The sequence below is a fragment of the Spodoptera frugiperda genome, chromosome 21 (assembly GCF_023101765.2).
Source record: "Spodoptera frugiperda isolate SF20-4 chromosome 21, AGI-APGP_CSIRO_Sfru_2.0, whole genome shotgun sequence".
Taxonomy (NCBI): Eukaryota; Metazoa; Arthropoda; class Insecta; order Lepidoptera; family Noctuidae; genus Spodoptera; species Spodoptera frugiperda.
Window position 1 is genome coordinate 4,086,367 of NC_064232.1, and position 19,106 is coordinate 4,105,472.

General features: G+C 41.3%; 1 protein-coding gene across 3 annotated transcripts in view; it reads right to left on the reverse strand.

The window, feature by feature from the left end:
- LOC118280221 (anoctamin-4) overlaps window positions 1–19,106 on the reverse strand; it is a 52,644-nt gene that overhangs the window by 24,640 nt on the left and 8,898 nt on the right. For 2 of the 3 annotated variants that reach the window (XM_035600114.2, XM_035600112.2), the window contains exons 2-8: window positions 12,828–13,104; window positions 12,002–12,123; window positions 9,074–9,223; window positions 8,657–8,689; window positions 5,223–5,390; window positions 4,459–4,566; window positions 3,608–3,742 (exon numbers count right to left, since the gene is read on the reverse strand). In XM_035600114.2, coding sequence (XP_035456007.2) covers window positions 3,608–3,742; window positions 4,459–4,566; window positions 5,223–5,390; window positions 8,657–8,689; window positions 9,074–9,223; window positions 12,002–12,123; window positions 12,828–13,098 — 987 coding nt within the window. In that variant the 5' untranslated portion in view covers window positions 13,099–13,104. The remainder of the gene's footprint in view (window positions 1–3,607; window positions 3,743–4,458; window positions 4,567–5,222; window positions 5,391–8,656; window positions 8,690–9,073; window positions 9,224–12,001; window positions 12,124–12,827; window positions 13,105–19,106) is intronic. The other variant, XM_035600115.2, reaches the window with a different exon arrangement.

Genomic DNA, 19,106 nt, shown 5'->3' on the forward strand with positions numbered 1-19,106 from the left:
TATCGTCCAGTATCAGCTCGTTACCCTGCAGATAGGTCTGCAGAATGGCTTCGCAATTCCGCAAGTTAACCTGCTTAGTTGCTTCTATTACTGCGACAAACTCGAGAAAAGCGTTTATGAGATGGTCTCTGGGAGTGGTGGCTTGTCGAAGCTTCGGTGGACAAACGTGGCCCATAGCTGCTCTTGTTGGGGATGACCTAGAATGAGCAGACTGTATTTGAGTGGGACAGCTCTCCGATCTTTGAGTGGACTTGGATGCGTTTTTCCTGAAAGGTGACGCAATGAGTCCGGTTACTGAGCATATGGCTGTTGTTATTGCCCACATTCTACCTCGGGACGCTAGTTTTTTATTTTCCCTTTCGGTGGCCCGCTGTTGTTGTTGCAGAGCGCTCTGTTGCAAATATTGTTGCTGTAAACGCTCTGAGCCGCTTGGAGAATCCACCCTTGGCTGGCGCTGAACTGACCTCTTGAGGAAGCTCAAATCTTCCCCCCTGTCCTCGTACACGATGACCTCATGATGTTCCGAGGCCCTAATGCAGCCCATAAGGTCTGCCGTTTTCCCTTTCTCATAAGCCACCACTGCAGCGTCTACGCTAATTATTCTGGAATGTATGCCTTCTACGTCTCCCCACTCACCCACGCCTGACAGCACCTCACATGCTTGTGCAAAACCAGTTATAGAGTCGACGCTGGAAAACATTGCGATTGTTTTATTGCGTGTTCGCAACAATCGACAGCTTCGACCCAACAGTTTCATGTCTGGTAGTGCATCATAGACTTTGCGTCGCATACTTGTTCTGGATGTGCTGCCATTGATCAGGGAGGCTAGGCCCGGTGAAATAGTGAGCCATTTGTTATTCCTTTTTTCGCAGAAGGCTATCTCTAGTCTATCCTAGACATAGGTTATTCTACTTACTACTCGGTGCTTTTTTTGTTATTCCGTTTATTAATTGTTACTATTTTATGTTTGTTATTTTCCTATCTCCTCCTTTGAAAGCATACGAGGAGCCGAAGCCAACTCACAGAGGCCCGTTGAAAATTTTTAATCTAAATGTAATGGGACATCAGCCGGCGATTATCCCTGAAGGCGATATGAATCCCTGTATGCACTATGGAAGTACACCAAAGGACAATCCCCGGTTGATGCAGAACTATTGTGAGATATGGTAAAAAGAAATGATATGGGTGTGGGTGGCTGTGGAATAGTTAACCGGTTAACTATGGGGTACTATGGCCCCTGCCCCTGACCAATATTGATACATACGGATAAACAGGCAGGGGGTGACTCGCAAACTCAATAATGGGCCCCCGGAAACGGCCGCTAGCATGTAGCGACAAGGGGGCAACATACGTTGAGCTGCTTGAGGAAGGAGGGGCATCCCACAGCTGTTAGTCAAGGTAAGATGCTGGTAGGGGACCAGCATCTTACTGGGATACATCCTTCCCCCGAGTTGGAGTTGAAGGCAACTCCACTCTTGCGAATCTCCACTCAAACCAGCCGGTTAAGGCAAGAATGAGGTAGGAGAGGCCTCTCCGGTTAGTCGCAGGTACTAACCGGAGTCGAAAAATAGGGCCTCTCTCAGGAGTCAGGTCCGTGGGGTCGCCACTGCCCAACAGCTCGCCACAAACTGTCATGCGGACCTATTTTATGTTATTATTGTTATCACTAAGTATTAGGAGTCATTCCCGCTCATCCCCACTGCGGACAGCTGGGAATGTTGCGTTCTGTTCATCTTCTCTGTGGACGTATAGAACGCATTGTTCCTAGTCGTCCGCACCCCGTCATCTCACGTGTAGTCTAAGAGTTAATCAAGAAAATATGAAAATTAGTTTAAAACTACATTTCTCTAATAAATTTAAAGATTTTATACCTACTAAATGTATAACATAAAAATGTGTCACATTTTAATTTTACATTTTTTATTTTAAATATTAGTATATCCAGGAGATTGTATCTTTTAAAACTTTTTATATATTAATTGTATTTAAACTCATATTGATACAATACTCAGTGTGTAAAATTAAAATGTGAAACATTTTATGCTATACATTTAATATAAAATACCCAAAAAATACTTTAGAATTAGTAGGTATGTACTTTTAAAGTAATTTTCTTTATTAACTCTTAGACTAGACGTGAGGTGACAGGGTGTGGACGAGCGGGAATGACTCAGTATTAGTTTTTTTTTTACTTTATTTATTATTTACACAAAACAATAATACAATAAATAACAAATAGCAACCAAAAAACCACTAAGGTTTAGAACCGTGCTATGGAATCTGCCTAAGTTGTATAAGTACACCAATTTTCCTTTTCGATTTCGTACTTACATCCACTTTATACGCCAAAGGTTTTTGCAGCGTTTCCCAGGGGTATTTTTTTAAAGTAAATAATATTTTGTTTTTGAATTGCTGATCGCGGTCGCATTAATCGTTTGATAGATCTTGTTCACAAAGATATGGCAATGATGACCGAAGATGATTGGGTTACTGACTAATCTATACCACCGTGTTCCGAAAGCTATTCTCCAAGGGCTATGTGTGAATGACACTTTTTATTTTTTAATTGATTTTATAAATTATTTTCATAATAAAAAACACTATAAAGTAATTTATTACTTTTACTTGTGTTAAAAAATAGATATAAGTTACACAAAATGATTCACATAAGTCTTTATGTCCCCCTTAACTTGTCTATAATCAATGTGAAAAAGGGAACAAATAATTACTTTTCATATTTTTTAAATTTTAATCATGTTGATGGTAAGTTTATAATGAATACACGTGTTTCTGATAGTTAAACACTTATTATTCCATTGCATTACTTAGTTATCATAAAAATCATTCCAAATGCGTATCCTTTTTCACTTGTGTAAATGAACTTTTGATTTAAATGTAAAGGGGTATAACTTATTTTATACCCTTAAGGCTTTCATTTTGTGGTTGGTATAAGTCACTATTTCGGAAACTACTAAGTTTACATAAAAAATAACCACATAAAAGGAAAGAACATACATCGTTTACCTATAAAACACATCACATGTATTTAATTCGGCAGCAGTTTGACCGCTACAAATATTGAAACCTCGCGCGAAGCGTTTTTTGCGTCTCCTGTAAAGTTGCATTTTTAGACTTACATCCCTTTTCACTAGAGCCACAGAATTATAAGTCCAGGTTTCCTCACATGTTTTCCTTTACCTTTAGTCAGTGGTGTCTAAATATACTCAGAAAGTAAATATAACTCGGAAAAAGTCACATTGGTACTTTGCCATTGGTAGGTTTCGAACCCGCATCCTCATGCATGAGAAGCGGGCATGTTAAACCTCAGGGCTACCACGACAAGTCTAGTCAGACTAGTAAGTACTATAAGTAAATGCAAAAGTTTGTATGTATGTTTGTTACTCAATCATGTCAAAACGGTTAAAGGGATCGGGATAAAATTTAGAACAGGGGTAGATTATGGTCTAGATAGATAACACATTGGCTACTTTTTATCCCACGGGAATGCAGGCGAAGCCACTGGCAGAAGCTAATCAATCATTCGTCATTCATATATACCTACTTATAGTTTTGGTAGAAAAGGGGTAGATACTTATATTCTACTTACTTGGAATGTTCTTCTGTGCTCTCTCTTTCTCGCTTCGTTCTCTGTCATAACTCCATAATCTTCTTCTTCATACGCTAACACCATGTCTATTCTTCTTCTCCCGTCCCGGAACAATAGAGATTCTGGTTCTAAACCCTAGAAATTAGAAAGTTGTCTTACTTAATGCCGTATTCTCCCAATGCCCCGATTCCCCAACAGCCCTTAAGGCCCGCAACGCACTTGTAACGCCTCTCGCGGTTCGGGTGTCCATGGGCGACGGCGATTGCTTGCCATCAGGTGATTCGTCTGCTCGTTTACCGGCTTATACCATAAAAAAGGCACGCAAGGTGTAGCGGGTTCGATTCCCGCACGGAGCAATTCTTTGTGTGATCCAAAAATTGTTTTTTCGGGTCTGGGTGTCTGTGAACATGTATGTTTGTAAACGCACCCACGACACAGGAGAAAATCCTACAGTGGGGCAACGTTAAAAAATAAATAAAAAAAAGCGTCTGCAACGACGTCTTAACTGTGTAACCGCGGCATGTTCGTGGCACATTCGCCTCGCGCTCGTCTCACAGGTGCTTGCCAACCGCTATAATATGGCTCTAACAGCGGCGAACAACTTCACAAATACTTTTTGGTACTCCGTTACAAACATAACACTAGTCATAGGAAACCATTTGATCCGGGGCTGCGGACTACCTAGCGGTTTTACCATTGCTCAGGGCTCCGGCTCGAAAAGCAGGAGTAGGAACGGGGTGGTTTTTAGTCAGTAAGACACTGACACTCCTTATCGCCTTGTCCAAGGCGGGAGAAGTCATTGGACGATTTTCCCAACTTAAAAAAGGGAACCATTTGAAAGAAAAACTTACTTCTGAATTCGTTTCTCCAACATTTTCATCTTTTTCATTCGGATAGAATGGCAACGATGGTTTCTTGTCGTCCTTGCCGTAGTCAGAGTTCTTGCTGTCCGGTTTGGACTAGAAGAGAAATAATATAAATTTAAGTCACAAAGCTTTTCGTCGACTGCCTCGTTGGTCGAGTGGTCGCAAGAGCGAGTGCTGTAGTTTTTTTTCGGTTTTTTCACAAAATGTCTCAGTCGGAGTCTGGAATTGTGCCCAGTAAATGGCAATAGGCTCACGCCCTATTACTTGAGGCTTATAACACAAATGGTGACTCAAGACCGATCGAGATGGAGAACCTCTGTGCACACCTTCTGCCCCACCGTACCTACATAGGACTTTAAGTCTTACCTGGTCTGTATTTTATACTAAGGTCTGCCAGCGAGCCATGGAGTGCAGTATCTTAGAAGTCCAATTAACGGACATAATAAGAAACTCCCCGCTGCGCTCCAAAACTCAAATCGCTGACTTTGGTCAAAAAGCCGCAAGTTTAAAGTGGAACTACTCTGGTCACATCTACCGCATGTCAGATGAGCGGCGGTGGGCAATACTCGCAACTGAATACCCACTCCATGTCAACAGACGTCGCGGCAGGCCCAGAAGGAGATGGCGGGACGGGACTTGACACCTACGACAAGGATTGGCCGCAGAAAGTTCTGCACAGAGAGGAGTGGAAGGAGGGAGGCCTTTGCCCTGCAGTGGAACGACAAAGGCTAAAAAAAAATAAGTCATACCTGGAAACTTGGCTGAGGAGTCCCAGGCAACGTGGTGGAAGCATCCTTAGGCTTTGCAGTGAAGGCACCGGCGGCAGACGTCACGTTCCTCACGAACCTCCACCCTCGGGACTTCTTCTCTTCAGAACTGTCTGAGCGGATGGATTTGATGTCATCTCGAAGGTGGACCTGGTGAGGAGAAAGGTAACATTACGTACAATGGAGAATGTTAATATTACTTAAATTAACAAAATACCTACACATTCTTATATTTAAATAGCTTTAAAACATTATTAAGTGATAACCTACTACTTAGTTATAAGTATTAAAAAATAAAATATATGAGACGTTGTACTATAACGTCACAGTACAACGTTAATTTTGTATGAGAAATTCAAGTCATCAAAACCTTAGATGCATATAATTTGATCAGTTTTGATTGTACGACAAAACTAAGTAAACAGATCAATTCGTTCATAGTTACACACATGTCTAAAAATGTTAACATTCTCCATTAAGAAAATGAACATAGCAGTATCGTGGTAGCACGGAGGCTTAAGACGCCTGCTTCTCATGCAAATGGACAGGGATCTGAAACCTATACCAACGGTAAGTACCAATGTAACTTTCTCCGGTAACCTCACTCACATAACGAAACACAACGCCAAGCGTTGTTTCATGTCGGCAGAGAGAGAGCTATGCTCGGAGTCTCTCTGAAGAATCGAATCCATAACGAGGTGATCCGACAGAGAACTAAAGTTACCGACATAGCTCAAAGGATTAGCAAGCTGAAATGGCAGTTGGCCGGTCACATTTGTCGAAGAACCGATGACTGTTGGGGTAAACGTGTTCTAGAGAGGAGACGCGTAGTGTAGGGCGCCCTCCAGCTAGGTGGAGTGACGATATTCGCAAGGTGGCTAGTGGGATCCGTAGAGCTGAAGATCGAGCTCAGTGGCGCTGCTGCCACCAAACAGGCTGATGATGATGATGATGATAACGAAAATACGTACCACCCAAAACGGCCCGGTTCTGACCGCCCCAACTTTGATGTCATTTACTCTATTCAATTTAATATGTTTAATCGAATTCATATTAATATTGTAGTTACTGCACATTTTACCTTAGTTTATATTTAGCTTTACGGTTTAAAATTAGCTACAAAATAAACTAGAAGTCCGGTTAACATCGCGAGCGTAACTAGTAAAGAAATTGAGTTAAACCATTCAGTTAAATCGTAAGGAATGGTAACGCATTTTTATAACTATTAGTGTAAATTTTAGGGCTGGTATATACCCGCGGGTGGCAGGTGAGGTTAGGGGCGCCCGTAAATTACATGAGGTGTCTTAAATTTTCTGTCACTCAGTATAAGCCGGTAAACGAGCAGACGAATCACCTGATGGCAAGCAATCGCCGTCGCCCATGGACACCCAAAACACCAGAGGCGTTACAAGAGAGTTATCGGCTTTTTGGGGTTGTTGGAAAATCGGGGATTGGGCCTCCGGTAACCTCACGGGCACAACGAAACTTAATGCAAGCGCTGTTTCACATCGGTTTTCTGTGAGGCCGTGGTATCACTCCGGTCGAGCCGGCCTAGCAGTGCCGAAACACTTGTTATACCTAGTTGTTAGGATATAATAGTTACCTATAGTGAACACTAAGCTTTAGAATGCTCTCATTTTCGTGTCACGCGATGCCAAATTCCAATCGTTTTGGGGTCACTCAAGGTATTGTTATTAATATTTACCCAGTTTCATAATAATTACATACTTAATAGAATCAAACCTTATAAGCTCTACATGGGTAAGCAGAGGTGCATGTGTTCAAAGCAACATTAAATTCAGTTATAACATACTAGCTACTCGCCCAGTTTCACCCGCTACCTGTCTCCTATTGGCCGTAGCGTGATGTTTTTTTTTACTTTTTTTTTGTTTGTGTGGGAGAGCCATGCTTCGGCACGAATGGGCCGGCTCGACCGGAGTGATACCACGGCCTCACAGAAAACCGACGTGAAACAACGCTTGCGTTGTGTTTCGTTGTGTGAGTGAGGTTACTGGAGGCCCAATTTCCCCCTTCCCAATCTTCCCCATCTCCATTCCCGAACAACAACCCTTAAATTCCTAACTCCCAAAAAGCCGGCAACGCACTTGTAACGCCTCTGGTGTTTCAAGTGTCCATGGGCGGCGGCGATTGCTTACTATCAGGTAATACGTCTGCTCGATAACCGGCTTGTTTCATAAAAAAAACTTTTTTTTTTAAACTGCCTTAAATTTTCTTTACCGCCTCCTTTAGTCAGGTAATATTCCTAAAACCTTAATGACTAAAAACCTCTCCGTTTTTACTCTTGCTTATCGAGCCGGAGCCCCGGTAATAATATAACTTATAATTTTTGTGCAGAACGGTAAACATGCATATATGTGACAAGAAAAAGATGTAATTTCAAGTATACATACGACATATACACAATGCTATAAGAATTTGTAAGTGACACGGTTATTATAAAAACATATAGGTTTCCAAATAAAAACATAATATATCTTGATTACTATGTTTTTCGGCTTACTCATGTAACTATACGACGAGGAACTCGACTCGTTTCAAGCCATTTAAGAGGCATTATTTAAATAAATGTAATATACGGTAAGTTAATGACTTTTTTTTTGAGGGGGGAAAATCATCCAATTACTTCTCACACCTTGGGCGAGGCGAGAGGGAGTGTCAGACTCTTACTGACTAAAAACCACCCCGTTCTTCTCCTGCTTTTCGAGCCAGAGCCCCGGTAAACCCGCTAGGTAGTCCGCAGCTCCGGATCACGGTAAGTTAGTGATAGCCCTCAAATTTATATCGCTTGAAAAAGGCCATTAAGCTGTTAAATATATTTAAATATTAAATTAAGATATACTAAACATGCAAATAAAAGATTTTGAGTTTGAGGCTCGTTGTGTGTCGCGGAATCACATCACATCAACAACTTATAAGGCTAGTGCTGACCAAAGCCTCTTCTCGCACGGAGAAGGTTAGAACATTAACCACCACGTTTGCTCAATTCGGGTTGGCCATTTCAAACTTATAATCAGAAATTATAAGTCCAGGTCTCCTCACAATTTTTCCTTCACCGTTTGTCAGTAGTGTCTAAATTATCTTAGAAAGTACATATAACTTGGAAAAGGTTACATTGGTACTTGCCGTTGGTAGGTTTCGAAACCGCACCCTCATGCATGAGAAGCGGGCGACTTAAACCTCCGGGCCGCCATGACATTTGTATCGCGGAATGCTGCTCATGAATATGAGCCTCTAGCATGGCTTGAAACTAGTCGAGTTCCTCGTCAAACAGTTACGTGAGTAAGCCGATAACATAATAATGAATTTAGTATGTCTCACAAAAGGTAGACATACTAAAAATATGCAGGTATTTACTGCCTACTTAGTGCGTCTATGTAAAATACACGAAATAGTACCTTTTTCTCATCGTAGCTACCAAACGGCATGTTCTGTAAATATTAAAAAATATATTATTTTTTTGATGAAATAGAAAGTAAGTATACATACAGCCCAAATACAACCATTCCCAATCCCCGATTCCTCAACAACCCTTAAATTCCTAACGCCGAAAAGGCCGGCAACGCACTTGTATCGCCTATGGTGTCCATGGGCGGTGGCCATTGCTTACTATCAGGTGATCCGTCTGCTCGTTTACCGGCTTACAACATAAAAAAGTAATCTTACCCCCTATTACATGGGACCTTAACAAATAGTGAAAAGTTGGTGTACATTGTCTTACGTGCCGTAATGTGCGCCTCTGCCTACCCCTTCTGGGATAAAAGGCGTGACGATGTAGTTCACATTTTCTTCATTCCTTTTCAAAGGTTCCTCACCTTATTAGCAGGGCTCTCCATAATGTCAGCCAGGGAGGTTCCAAACGCCGACTCGGGCACTAGACTGTCCGCTGACTTCCACGGCGGCCGCTGGTGCATCGGCGTGCCTGGTAGAGCAGACTCGTGACTTCGGCGACGGGTATTTGTCGTCTGTAAGGGTAGATAATTACTGTATGTCAATGACCATTTTCTATTTTAGTGCTTAATTTGACGAGAATAAGACTTTTTTTATTTATTTATTTATTAGGTACACCAACAGCAATACATACACAGAAAATATAAAAGATACATGACAATAACATTACTGGTATGTATGCCTATTACAGGTATACACATCATTTATGACTACAACGTTATTAGTATTTTTGTACAGTGTGACTTAGAGACTAGAATAAATAATTTTGACTATTTTCATATTAATTTCTATTAATTGCATTCCCATATCTCCGAGATAGTTTTTCTAATTTTTTTAATAGAACGAACATGAATGTCGGTGTTTGTTAATATATAATAAGACTTAGTGTACTTTACCACCAGAGATGTGCTATGCTACGTTGCTGTGGATGGCTTAACACTGGTGGGAACGGATTCAGGAACAGTTAGTTAAAGCTATGTATGTGTGCTATGGGTGGCTTCCCTAGAATCGATACATCGCATACTCGAGCTTCACTTTGTTTCACAGCTTAGTTATTGCATCTTCGTAGCATATCTATACAATGTGATAGGGGCGAGACTTCTAACCCGTTAAGGCTGAATACTACATCTAATTTTAACGACAAAAGTCCTGGGTCGAAGGGGTCGAATCCCCTCCCCCTAAAAATTATGGCCATTTTAATATTTTTTTTACTTTTTTTGATATCAAAGGTTGTATGCGTCGTAGAAACAAAAAAAAGACGACAAACGGTAGCTAATAACCTTGGCTAACTAATTCATTACTTTTTTCATATGTTTGATAATGTTTTGGTGAGAAATTTGTGAATTATTCTTACCGAAAAAATCACTATTTTCCTATATTTTCAATTAGGGGTTCAACCCCCATATTATTTTTTTTTGTCGATAAAATTAGATGTAGTACTCAGCCTTAACGGGTTAGAAGTCCCACGCCTATCACATTGTATAGTACACTCTATACTTAAGAATTATATTAAGAACAAGTTTATTAGTTCTAAGCATAATATTAATAAGTTATGGAAGAGCGGTGTCTCCCAATACAGGCTGTCTATGCTTAACGGGAGGCTCCAATCACAATCTTTTTTGTACAATCCTTTATGAACTAATAAATATTTTTCATTTCATTTTTCATTTTCATTTTCCATAGTATACCCCTGGTGTTAAAGCACCCCAAGACTTACTGCCCACGTAACAGCACGATGGTATCCCGGTAAAATATAGCCAGCTAAGAATTTCGGATGTCCAAAACGCTATTTTATCGTGCTATCTATATATTAATACGTGATGCAAAAATTTTGGACGCCTTTTTACGAAAATTGCGCGGACGTAGGAGCATAAAATTTGGTACACTTATAGTTTATGTGTAGGAGAAGTGCAGGACGCTAATATTTTTCAAAAATAATGCTCATAAAGTCCATTAAATCAATAAATAAAACATTACACACACTACCATGCATAGTATCTGATTGTATTTGGCAAAACGTCAAAATCGACAGATATTGCGATGATATTCTCACGGCTCATATGAATAGAGTTTTCCTGTTCATGATGCGCCGGAATATATTAATTTGAATTTTACAAAACTAAAAATAAAAAATATCCTGGAACGTATGTTAAGTGGTATTGTAAATTAAATCGTATATGGTCGAATTTCGACCACTAGGCGACCACTAGTTATTATTATTGCACGAAATGATTGTCTTTACACTTTGTCTGTTACCTACATTATTTTAAAGATTTATGTAGTAATAGGATAAGACGAAAAATGAGCTGATGGATCACATCTGATGGTAAGCAAGCACCAACACCCACTACACTAGAGTAGATACAAATGCGTTACTGGCCATTTGGAGTTTGGGATTCGAGGATTTGGGGGTTAAGGGTGTAGAGGATAGAGAATTGGGACTCTGTTGACCTCACCCTCATGGTGGAATACTACGCAAGCGTTGTTTCACGCCACTTTGCTGTGAGGCTTATCACTCCGATCGAACCGTCCGTACATAGGGGCCGTTCAAATATTACGTAAGCAGATTTATAACAATAATTTACCCCCCCCCCCCATCCCATTTGTCAGCAAAAGTAAGCAAATCTTTAACATCTGACCCCATGCTTACGTAAACATTTTTCAGATAAAAATGTATTTTTTATCTAAATTAATATTATAAAGGGGCAATATTTTTTTGTTTGTTTGTTTGTAATGAATAGGCTCAATAACTACTGGACCGATTTTAAAATGTTTTGAAAAAGCGTTTCGTTTTCAAGCATAGAAAATGTGATGTTGCCATTGGTGTAATAAAGTTAATAACTACCGATGACGTAATTATCATCTTGACTCCCCTACCCCCCATGTCATCCAAAATAAGCAAAATAAAGACCCCCCCACACCCCAATAGTGCTTACGTAATACTTGAACGGCCCCATACATACATACATAACCTCACGCCTGTCTCGATTCTTACACACCACGGAATCACGCGCATTTTCCGGCGCGCACGACTATGTCAGCTCGTTAGACTAGTTCGCTAGCTGCTGCGTAGGTGTTGGGTTCGATTCTCGGGTCGTCGCAAAAACGCAGAGGGCGCGATAGGCGCGAAACTCGAGTCGCCAGTAGCAGCGCGACAATCGCCACGTCGTGTGTCGTAGAATGCTGCTCATGAATATGAGCCTCTAGCATGGTTTGAAACTAGTCGAGTTCCTCGTCAAACAGTTATGTGAGTAAGCCGATAACACAATAATTAATTTAGTTCCTCTCCTCACCTGTTCATCTCCCCCATCAGATAGACTGAGTTCAGTCCGAGTTGTGGAGGTGGAGCTGTTCAGTTCTCCCCACGCGTTGAAGTTTGTCACGCTCGCTGTTGGAGGCTCTGAGCTGGTACCGTCTGCAATTTGGAAGATACGGGGTCATCAGTATTTGTAATGAAAGAGAAGAATACAGATTTTTAAACGTGGCCCTAAATTTTATTATCTTTCTGTGATGTTTTCAATTTTTTCAGGAACAGGTTTTTGGGCAACTGGCTGCCGCGCTACGGGTAGCAGATTCGATTCCCGCACGGAGCAACTCTTTGTGTGTGATCCACAAATTGTTGTTTCGGGTCTGAGTGTCATGTGCATGTGAACTTGTATGTTTGTAAACGCACCCACGACACAGGAGAAAATCCTAATGTGCGGCAACGTTTTATAAAAAAAAAACAGCCTTCCAAACGTCATCTCGACCCCTTCAGCAGTTTTGAGTAACAAACAAACACATCTTTATATATATCATTCTTCTGTAAGTGTGTATGTCACTGAACTTCTCTTAAACGACTGGGCCGATTTTGATGAAATTTTTTGTGTGTAAGGGGATCTGAGAATGGTAAACCATTCTCAGATTCACAGTTTTGTCCGCTGGACAATGATTTTTTAATTAATTTTTAATTTATTAGTAGTTGTTGATTTTGGAATGTTTTACATTGGATCCGACAAATTTTCAAATTAAAGACGTGTAGACAGGACAACGTCTGTCGGGTCCGCTAGTAAACTCATAAACTTTCGCATCCATAATATGTATTAGTAAGATTAGTAGGAAATGACATTAAACTCTTACCAGCTCTGAGCCTCTCAGCTCGGCCCCCATCATCACTATTCCGTCTAGAAGAGCTCTCGCTATGGCTAGTCTTCAGATTCTCGCTCTCAAAGCTTATTGTATCCAGGTTGGCTGGTCCGACTTTATTGTCGAACCTACGGCCGACTTTCTTTCCTAGCAGTTCCAAGTTTTGTCCAATCTCGTCCAAGTGCTCCAACCGTCGGGGCGCGCGGTAGTCGTTGCTGGTTGTAACCTTTTTTATCGGGGCTTCTTCGAAACGAGCATCGTCCATTGTTATCTGAAATCAATTTTTTTTTTTTTAAACGTAGCCCCACACTAGGATTTTCTCCTATGTCGTGGGTGCGTTTACAAACATACAAGTTCACATACACATAACAACCAGACCCGAAACAACAATTTGTGGATCACACAAAGAGTTGCTCCGTGCGGGAATCGAACCCGCTACCCGTTGCGCGGCAGCCAGTTGCCCAGCCACCGCACCAACCGTGCAGTCAAATTAAAATAAATTGGTTGTGTATTTGTTTTAAAGCGATAGGTGTTAGTATTGAATTAATTACAGTTTTATTTATAAAACAACCCTTAACTTCCTAACGAATTCGCTTCGAATGGGCTGGTTCGAGTGGAGTGATACCACGGTCTCACAGAAAACCGACGTGAAACAACGCTTGCGTTGTGTTTCGCTGTGTGAGTAAAATTACCGGGAAGGAGGGCCCTTCCCGATCCTCGATTTTCCAACAACCCTTAAATTCCTAACCCCCAAAAGGCCGGCAACGCACTTATAAGGACGGGTGTCAGAGAAAAATAGGTAACGCTTCTGGTGTATCGGGTGGCCACGGACGGCGGTGATTGCTTACCATCAGGTGATCCGTCCGCTAGTTTACCGGCTTATAATATCATAAAAAAATCATACTTCTAGTCGTAGGCCATAACTAGTGCGGTGTTTCTCATACACGTAATAACTCCATATAATGTTTAACAGCAATGGTTATTCGATCGATATGGAATCAATTATTCATACGTTTGCCGTGTGACCGGCCCGAGTGCTTGTTTACTTACGGTTAGGGGATGGGCAGAGCTGTTCGGTTGAAAGACACGGTTTTGTTTTACTTGCAATGTGTATGGTTGTATGAAATGTGTGGAGTAGAATCTTGTAAGTAAATTTTGAAGTGAATATCTTTATAAGTTTTAAAACTGACATGGTCACTAACACTAATATTAGAACTTGAAACGGGATATTTACCATGTTCATTTCATCCGTGATCGTGGCGCTTGCAACAGTGCCGAAATATCGGAAACTCACAGACATAAATAAACATAGTAAATATTCCATTTCAATTTCTAATATTAGATATCTTTAGATTGTTTTTATGGTATAAGCTGGTAAACGAACAGACGGATTACCTGATGGTAAGCAATCGCCGCCGCGTATGGAGACCCGAAACACCAGAGGCGTTACAAGTGCGTTGCCGGCTTTTTGTGGTAAGAATTTAAGAGTTGTTGGGGAATCGGAGAGAGGAGGAGGATAGGAGGAGATAGGAAGATTGGGAAGAGGAGTAAATTGGGCCTCCGGTAACCTCACTCACACAACGAAAAACAACGCAAGCGTCGTTTCATGCCGATGTACTGTGAGGCCGTGGTATATATAAAATCTTAATACTACGTAAAAATATAATCTTATTGTCAGTTTGTTTAGATATTCTATAAGTGTATTATCACTATGGTGTGATAAGTGATCCTTATCTGTCAGATAATGTATTACATAAACAGCTGTGTAAGGTAATCTGTCAAAATATTGTGGACAGGCAGCGTTGAGATAAGATTTTTAAATGTGGAGAGCCATGCTTCGGCACGAATGGGCCGGCTCGATCGAAGTGATACCACGGAAACCGACGTGAAACAACGCTTTTTTTTTCTGGGTGGAAAATCATTCAATGTCTTCTCTCGCCAGGGTAAGGCGAGAGGGAGTGTCAGACTCTTACTGACTAAAAACCACCCCGTTCCTACTCCTGTTTGTCGAGCCGGAGCCCCGGTAAACCCGCTAGGCAGTCCGCAGCTCCGGTGAAACAATGCTTGCGTTGTGTTTCGTTGTGTGAGTGAGGTTACCGAAGCTAAGGGCCAAATACCCAACACCTTCGAAATTCCTAACCCCCAAAAGGCCGGCAACGCACTTGTAACGCCTTTGGTGTTTCGGGTGCCCATGGGTGGCGGCGATACCATAAAAAAACTACTGACAAACAGCAAAGGAAAACATCGTGAGGAAACCTGGCTTGTCAATTTCTAATTATATTTTTTTAATCGCCAATCCGCATTGAGCTAGTGTGGTGATTAATGCTCAAACCTTCTCCGTGTGAGAAGAGGCCTTAGGTCAGCAGTGGCCACTTATAGGCTGTTGATGTGATGAGTGTGTTTTAATGAAAAATTAATGTATTTGAATTATTTGAACGGGTATTTATTCAATAATTACAGTCAAGGAGCTGAAACTGTACAATGGTAATAAATCTTTAATTTTTACATCGACAGCGCTGTCGCTTGCAAAGGTCAAGACTCGAACCCATACTACGTAATGTGACTAACGTTATTAGGTAAAAAATAATCTGTTATTTTTTTGGAGGATTTGTCAGACCAGTGGACATAAGCGTGATTGCGAAGCAAAAGGTTAGGGACACTATTCGTATCTACGTGTACTCGTATCTAAGTGTGGGAGAGCCATGCTTCGGCACGAATGGGCCGGCTCGACCGGAGTGTTACCACGGCCTCACAGAAAACCGACGTGAAACAACGCTTGCGTTGTGCTTCGTTGTGTGAGTAAGGTTACCGAAGGCCCAATTCTCCCCTTCCCAATCCCTGATTCCCGAACAACAACCCTTAAATTACTAAACCCCCAAAAAGCCGGCAACGCACTTGTAACGCCTCTGGTGTTTCAAATGTCCATGGGCGGCGGCGATTGCTCACCGTGATACGTCTGCTCGTTTACCGGCGTGTAACATAAATAAAATAAAAAAGAAACTGCGTCATTTAACGAATGCATGATGATGGGCGATGGGCGAGGCAGATGGTCGATTTTTTTAAAGGGGGGGGGGGAATCATCCAATTACTTTTCCCGCTTTGGGCGAACGCGGAGCTGTGGACTACCTAGCGGGTTACGGGGGTTCCGGCTCGAAAAGCAGGAGTGGTTTTTAAACAGTAAGAGTCTGACACTCCCTCTCGCCGCGCTCAAGGCGGGAGAAGTCATAGGATAATTTTACACCTCAAAAAAATCTGTCTATCAGTGAAGCTACGTGCTCATTCCAGGTTAGTTTCGAATGGAAAAAAACGATCAAGATGTTCCATCGTTGCTGATACTTCTAAACTGCGATCAGATCAATTTAATGCAAGCCCTCTTATGTAGAGGAGGCCCATAGTCCAGCGATGGACTGTCACAGTTAATGATGATGATTAATGGCAGATACATACAATACAATATAATTTTCCGCTAAGCTGAAGCTGAAAAATGAACAATTTTAACGGAAAATGCGATAATTAAATGAAATGTTCACATGTGTTTACATGTACACTACATGAGCTGCTGTTTACATGTAGTGTAGATGTCCAGTCAACAAGGATGTAGCGAGGTTGACTGTCCAGGCGACACACGTACTTAGGTATCGTCATGAGCTAATGTTCACATGTAAACATACTGTTTATGTATTGTAGTGTAACATTTTAGATTATTTCTATGTAACCGATGATCGATTTTAATTAAAAATTAAATGGTTTTGTAGCACGCAACGATAGAAACTGGGCATTTAAGTCAGGGATCAAGATATACTGGTATTTAATGTTGAATTGATCACGCAAGCATTAACGGCTGACATGTGTTCGTGGGAACGTATATAAGTGGACTATTGTACTTGGTTGCACATCAAGCTATCATGTCTTGAGAAGATTTTAAGCTCTATTTCTTTAGGTTTAAAGTTGATAATAGATTGAAGAAATTTGGTTAAGTGTAGGTTGATGTGCGTGTACGTGTAGTATCTTATACACTGGTTTTTAACGATTTCAGGTAAGTAATATCATTTGCCGAAGGGGTAGGCAGAAGTGTAGTGTGTTCTCTATTTATATTTTTAGTGCCATTTTTTATGATATAAGCCGGTAAAAAACGTCGGCCCACTTAACATAAAAAAACGAATCATCTGATGGTAAGCAATCGCCGCCGCCCATTTACACCCGAAACACCAGAGGCGTTACAAGTGCGTTGCCGGCCTTTTGGGGGTTAGGAATTTAAGGGTTGTTAAGGAATTGGGGATTGGGAAGAGGCTAAATTGAGCCTCCGATAACCTCACACAATGAAACACAACGCAAGCGTTGTTTAGCGTCGGTTTTCTGTGAGGCCGTGGTATCACTATGGTCAAGCCGGCCCATTCGTGCCGAAGCATGGCTCTCCCATACTTAAATTACTGTGAGTTGATGAGTTGGTGTGTTTGTGTGCATGTTTGTTATTCAATCACGTCAAAATAGCTGAAGGGATCGGATCGGCATGTTCCATAAAAAAGTAAGATTATTAGGACACATATGATCATGGTTCTATACCTATGAAGATAGAAACGAAACAACAGATCGATTCGTCGATTGGATAATTCCCCACATTACCGGCGAGCGCATCAGACCGACATACTTGTTGAAGGTCACCAATACTAAACGTTATTAAATCGACCAGCTCAACATGAACGCTAGATTAAAACCCTGAAATATTACGGTTATTTCATGACGATGGTAGCAAGAGCCATCAGACCACCACAGATGGAGCCCAGTAGGACTGATGCCTGATCCGGAGCTACGGACTACCTAACGGGTTTACCGGGGCTCCGGCTCAAAAAGCTGGAGTAGGCATGGTGTGGTTTTTAGTCAGTGAAAGTCTGACACTCTCTCTCGCCCCGCCCTAGGCGGGAGAAGCCATTGGATGGGTTTCTCCCCTTAATAATAAGGGATGCGTCATAAACAGGTGTTGCCCCTGAGGGTAGCGGAGTATCTATACTAGGAACCCTTATAGGTGACTAGCTTCTGCTAGCTTTCACCCGCGTTCCCTTGCGATTGGCTTTTCCACACATAGATTTAAGTGTGGCAGAGCCATGCTTCGGCACGAATGGGTCGGCTCGACCGGAGTGATACCACGGCCTCACCGAAAACCGACGTAAAACAATGCTTGCGTTGCCTTTCCTTGTGTGAATGAGGTTACCGGAGGCCCTATTCCCCCCTTTTCAAACCCCGTACCCCAACAATCCTTAAATGCCTAACCCCCAAAAGGCCCGACAACGCACTTCTAACGCTTCTGGTGTTTTAAGTGTCCATGGGCAGCGGTGATTGCTTACCATCAGGTGATACCTCTCCTCGTTTACAAAAAGATAGAAAGAAAAAATGTGAAAAATGCTGTCATATAATTACTTGACTACGTTTTTCTATTGTGATACGAAATGCCATCATTATGTTTGTTGTACACATCACAATTACTTATTGTTCGGATTACAAATATGTGCAATAGAATGCCGATGTGACAGCAAAGTACCTAGTAGGTACGCATTTGTTGCCCGACTTTTTTTAAGGGGAATATCAATTCAAAGTGAAATTCAAAGCATTTATTTCAATTAATCCTTTATTCAGGTAAGCGTCCGTAGGCCCGCATCGTACGCATCGCACGCAACGGATTTTAGTTTGTCTTGTATAGAAACTCATACAACTGCGTCCACTGATCCGCATCGTACCGATCGACCGCATCATCGGCAATGCTTATATGCGATGCGTACCGGTGACGTCATACGCAATGCGTACGATACGTGGGATGCGTACGATGCGGGCCTGTGGACGCTTACCTTTTGTGCCTTTAGGCTCTTTTGAAACGTCAAATTGAATTGGAATAAAAACCCGACTGCATAAAAAACACTTTAAATAAAAACTGAAAAGTAAAAAACAAGCTTAGTCTAAAAGTGTAGATAGCAATGATATTACCACAAAATTAAATAATTTCATAATCAATACACAAAAAATAATAATCTTATGCGAAACATAATTGAGTGCAACAGTCGGGACCCATATTGAATGATTTTAGTCTAGTTTATAGACGAATCCAACGAAATCCATCAAGCCGTTTCGAAGAAATGAGGTAAGTAATAAAGAATATTATGCTCATAAATGATAAATGATAAATGATATTTATTTCTGTAAATAGGTCATAAAATAACACTTTTACACGTCAATATTTCAAATAGCTAGATGAGGCCGGCATTTAAACATACATACAAGATA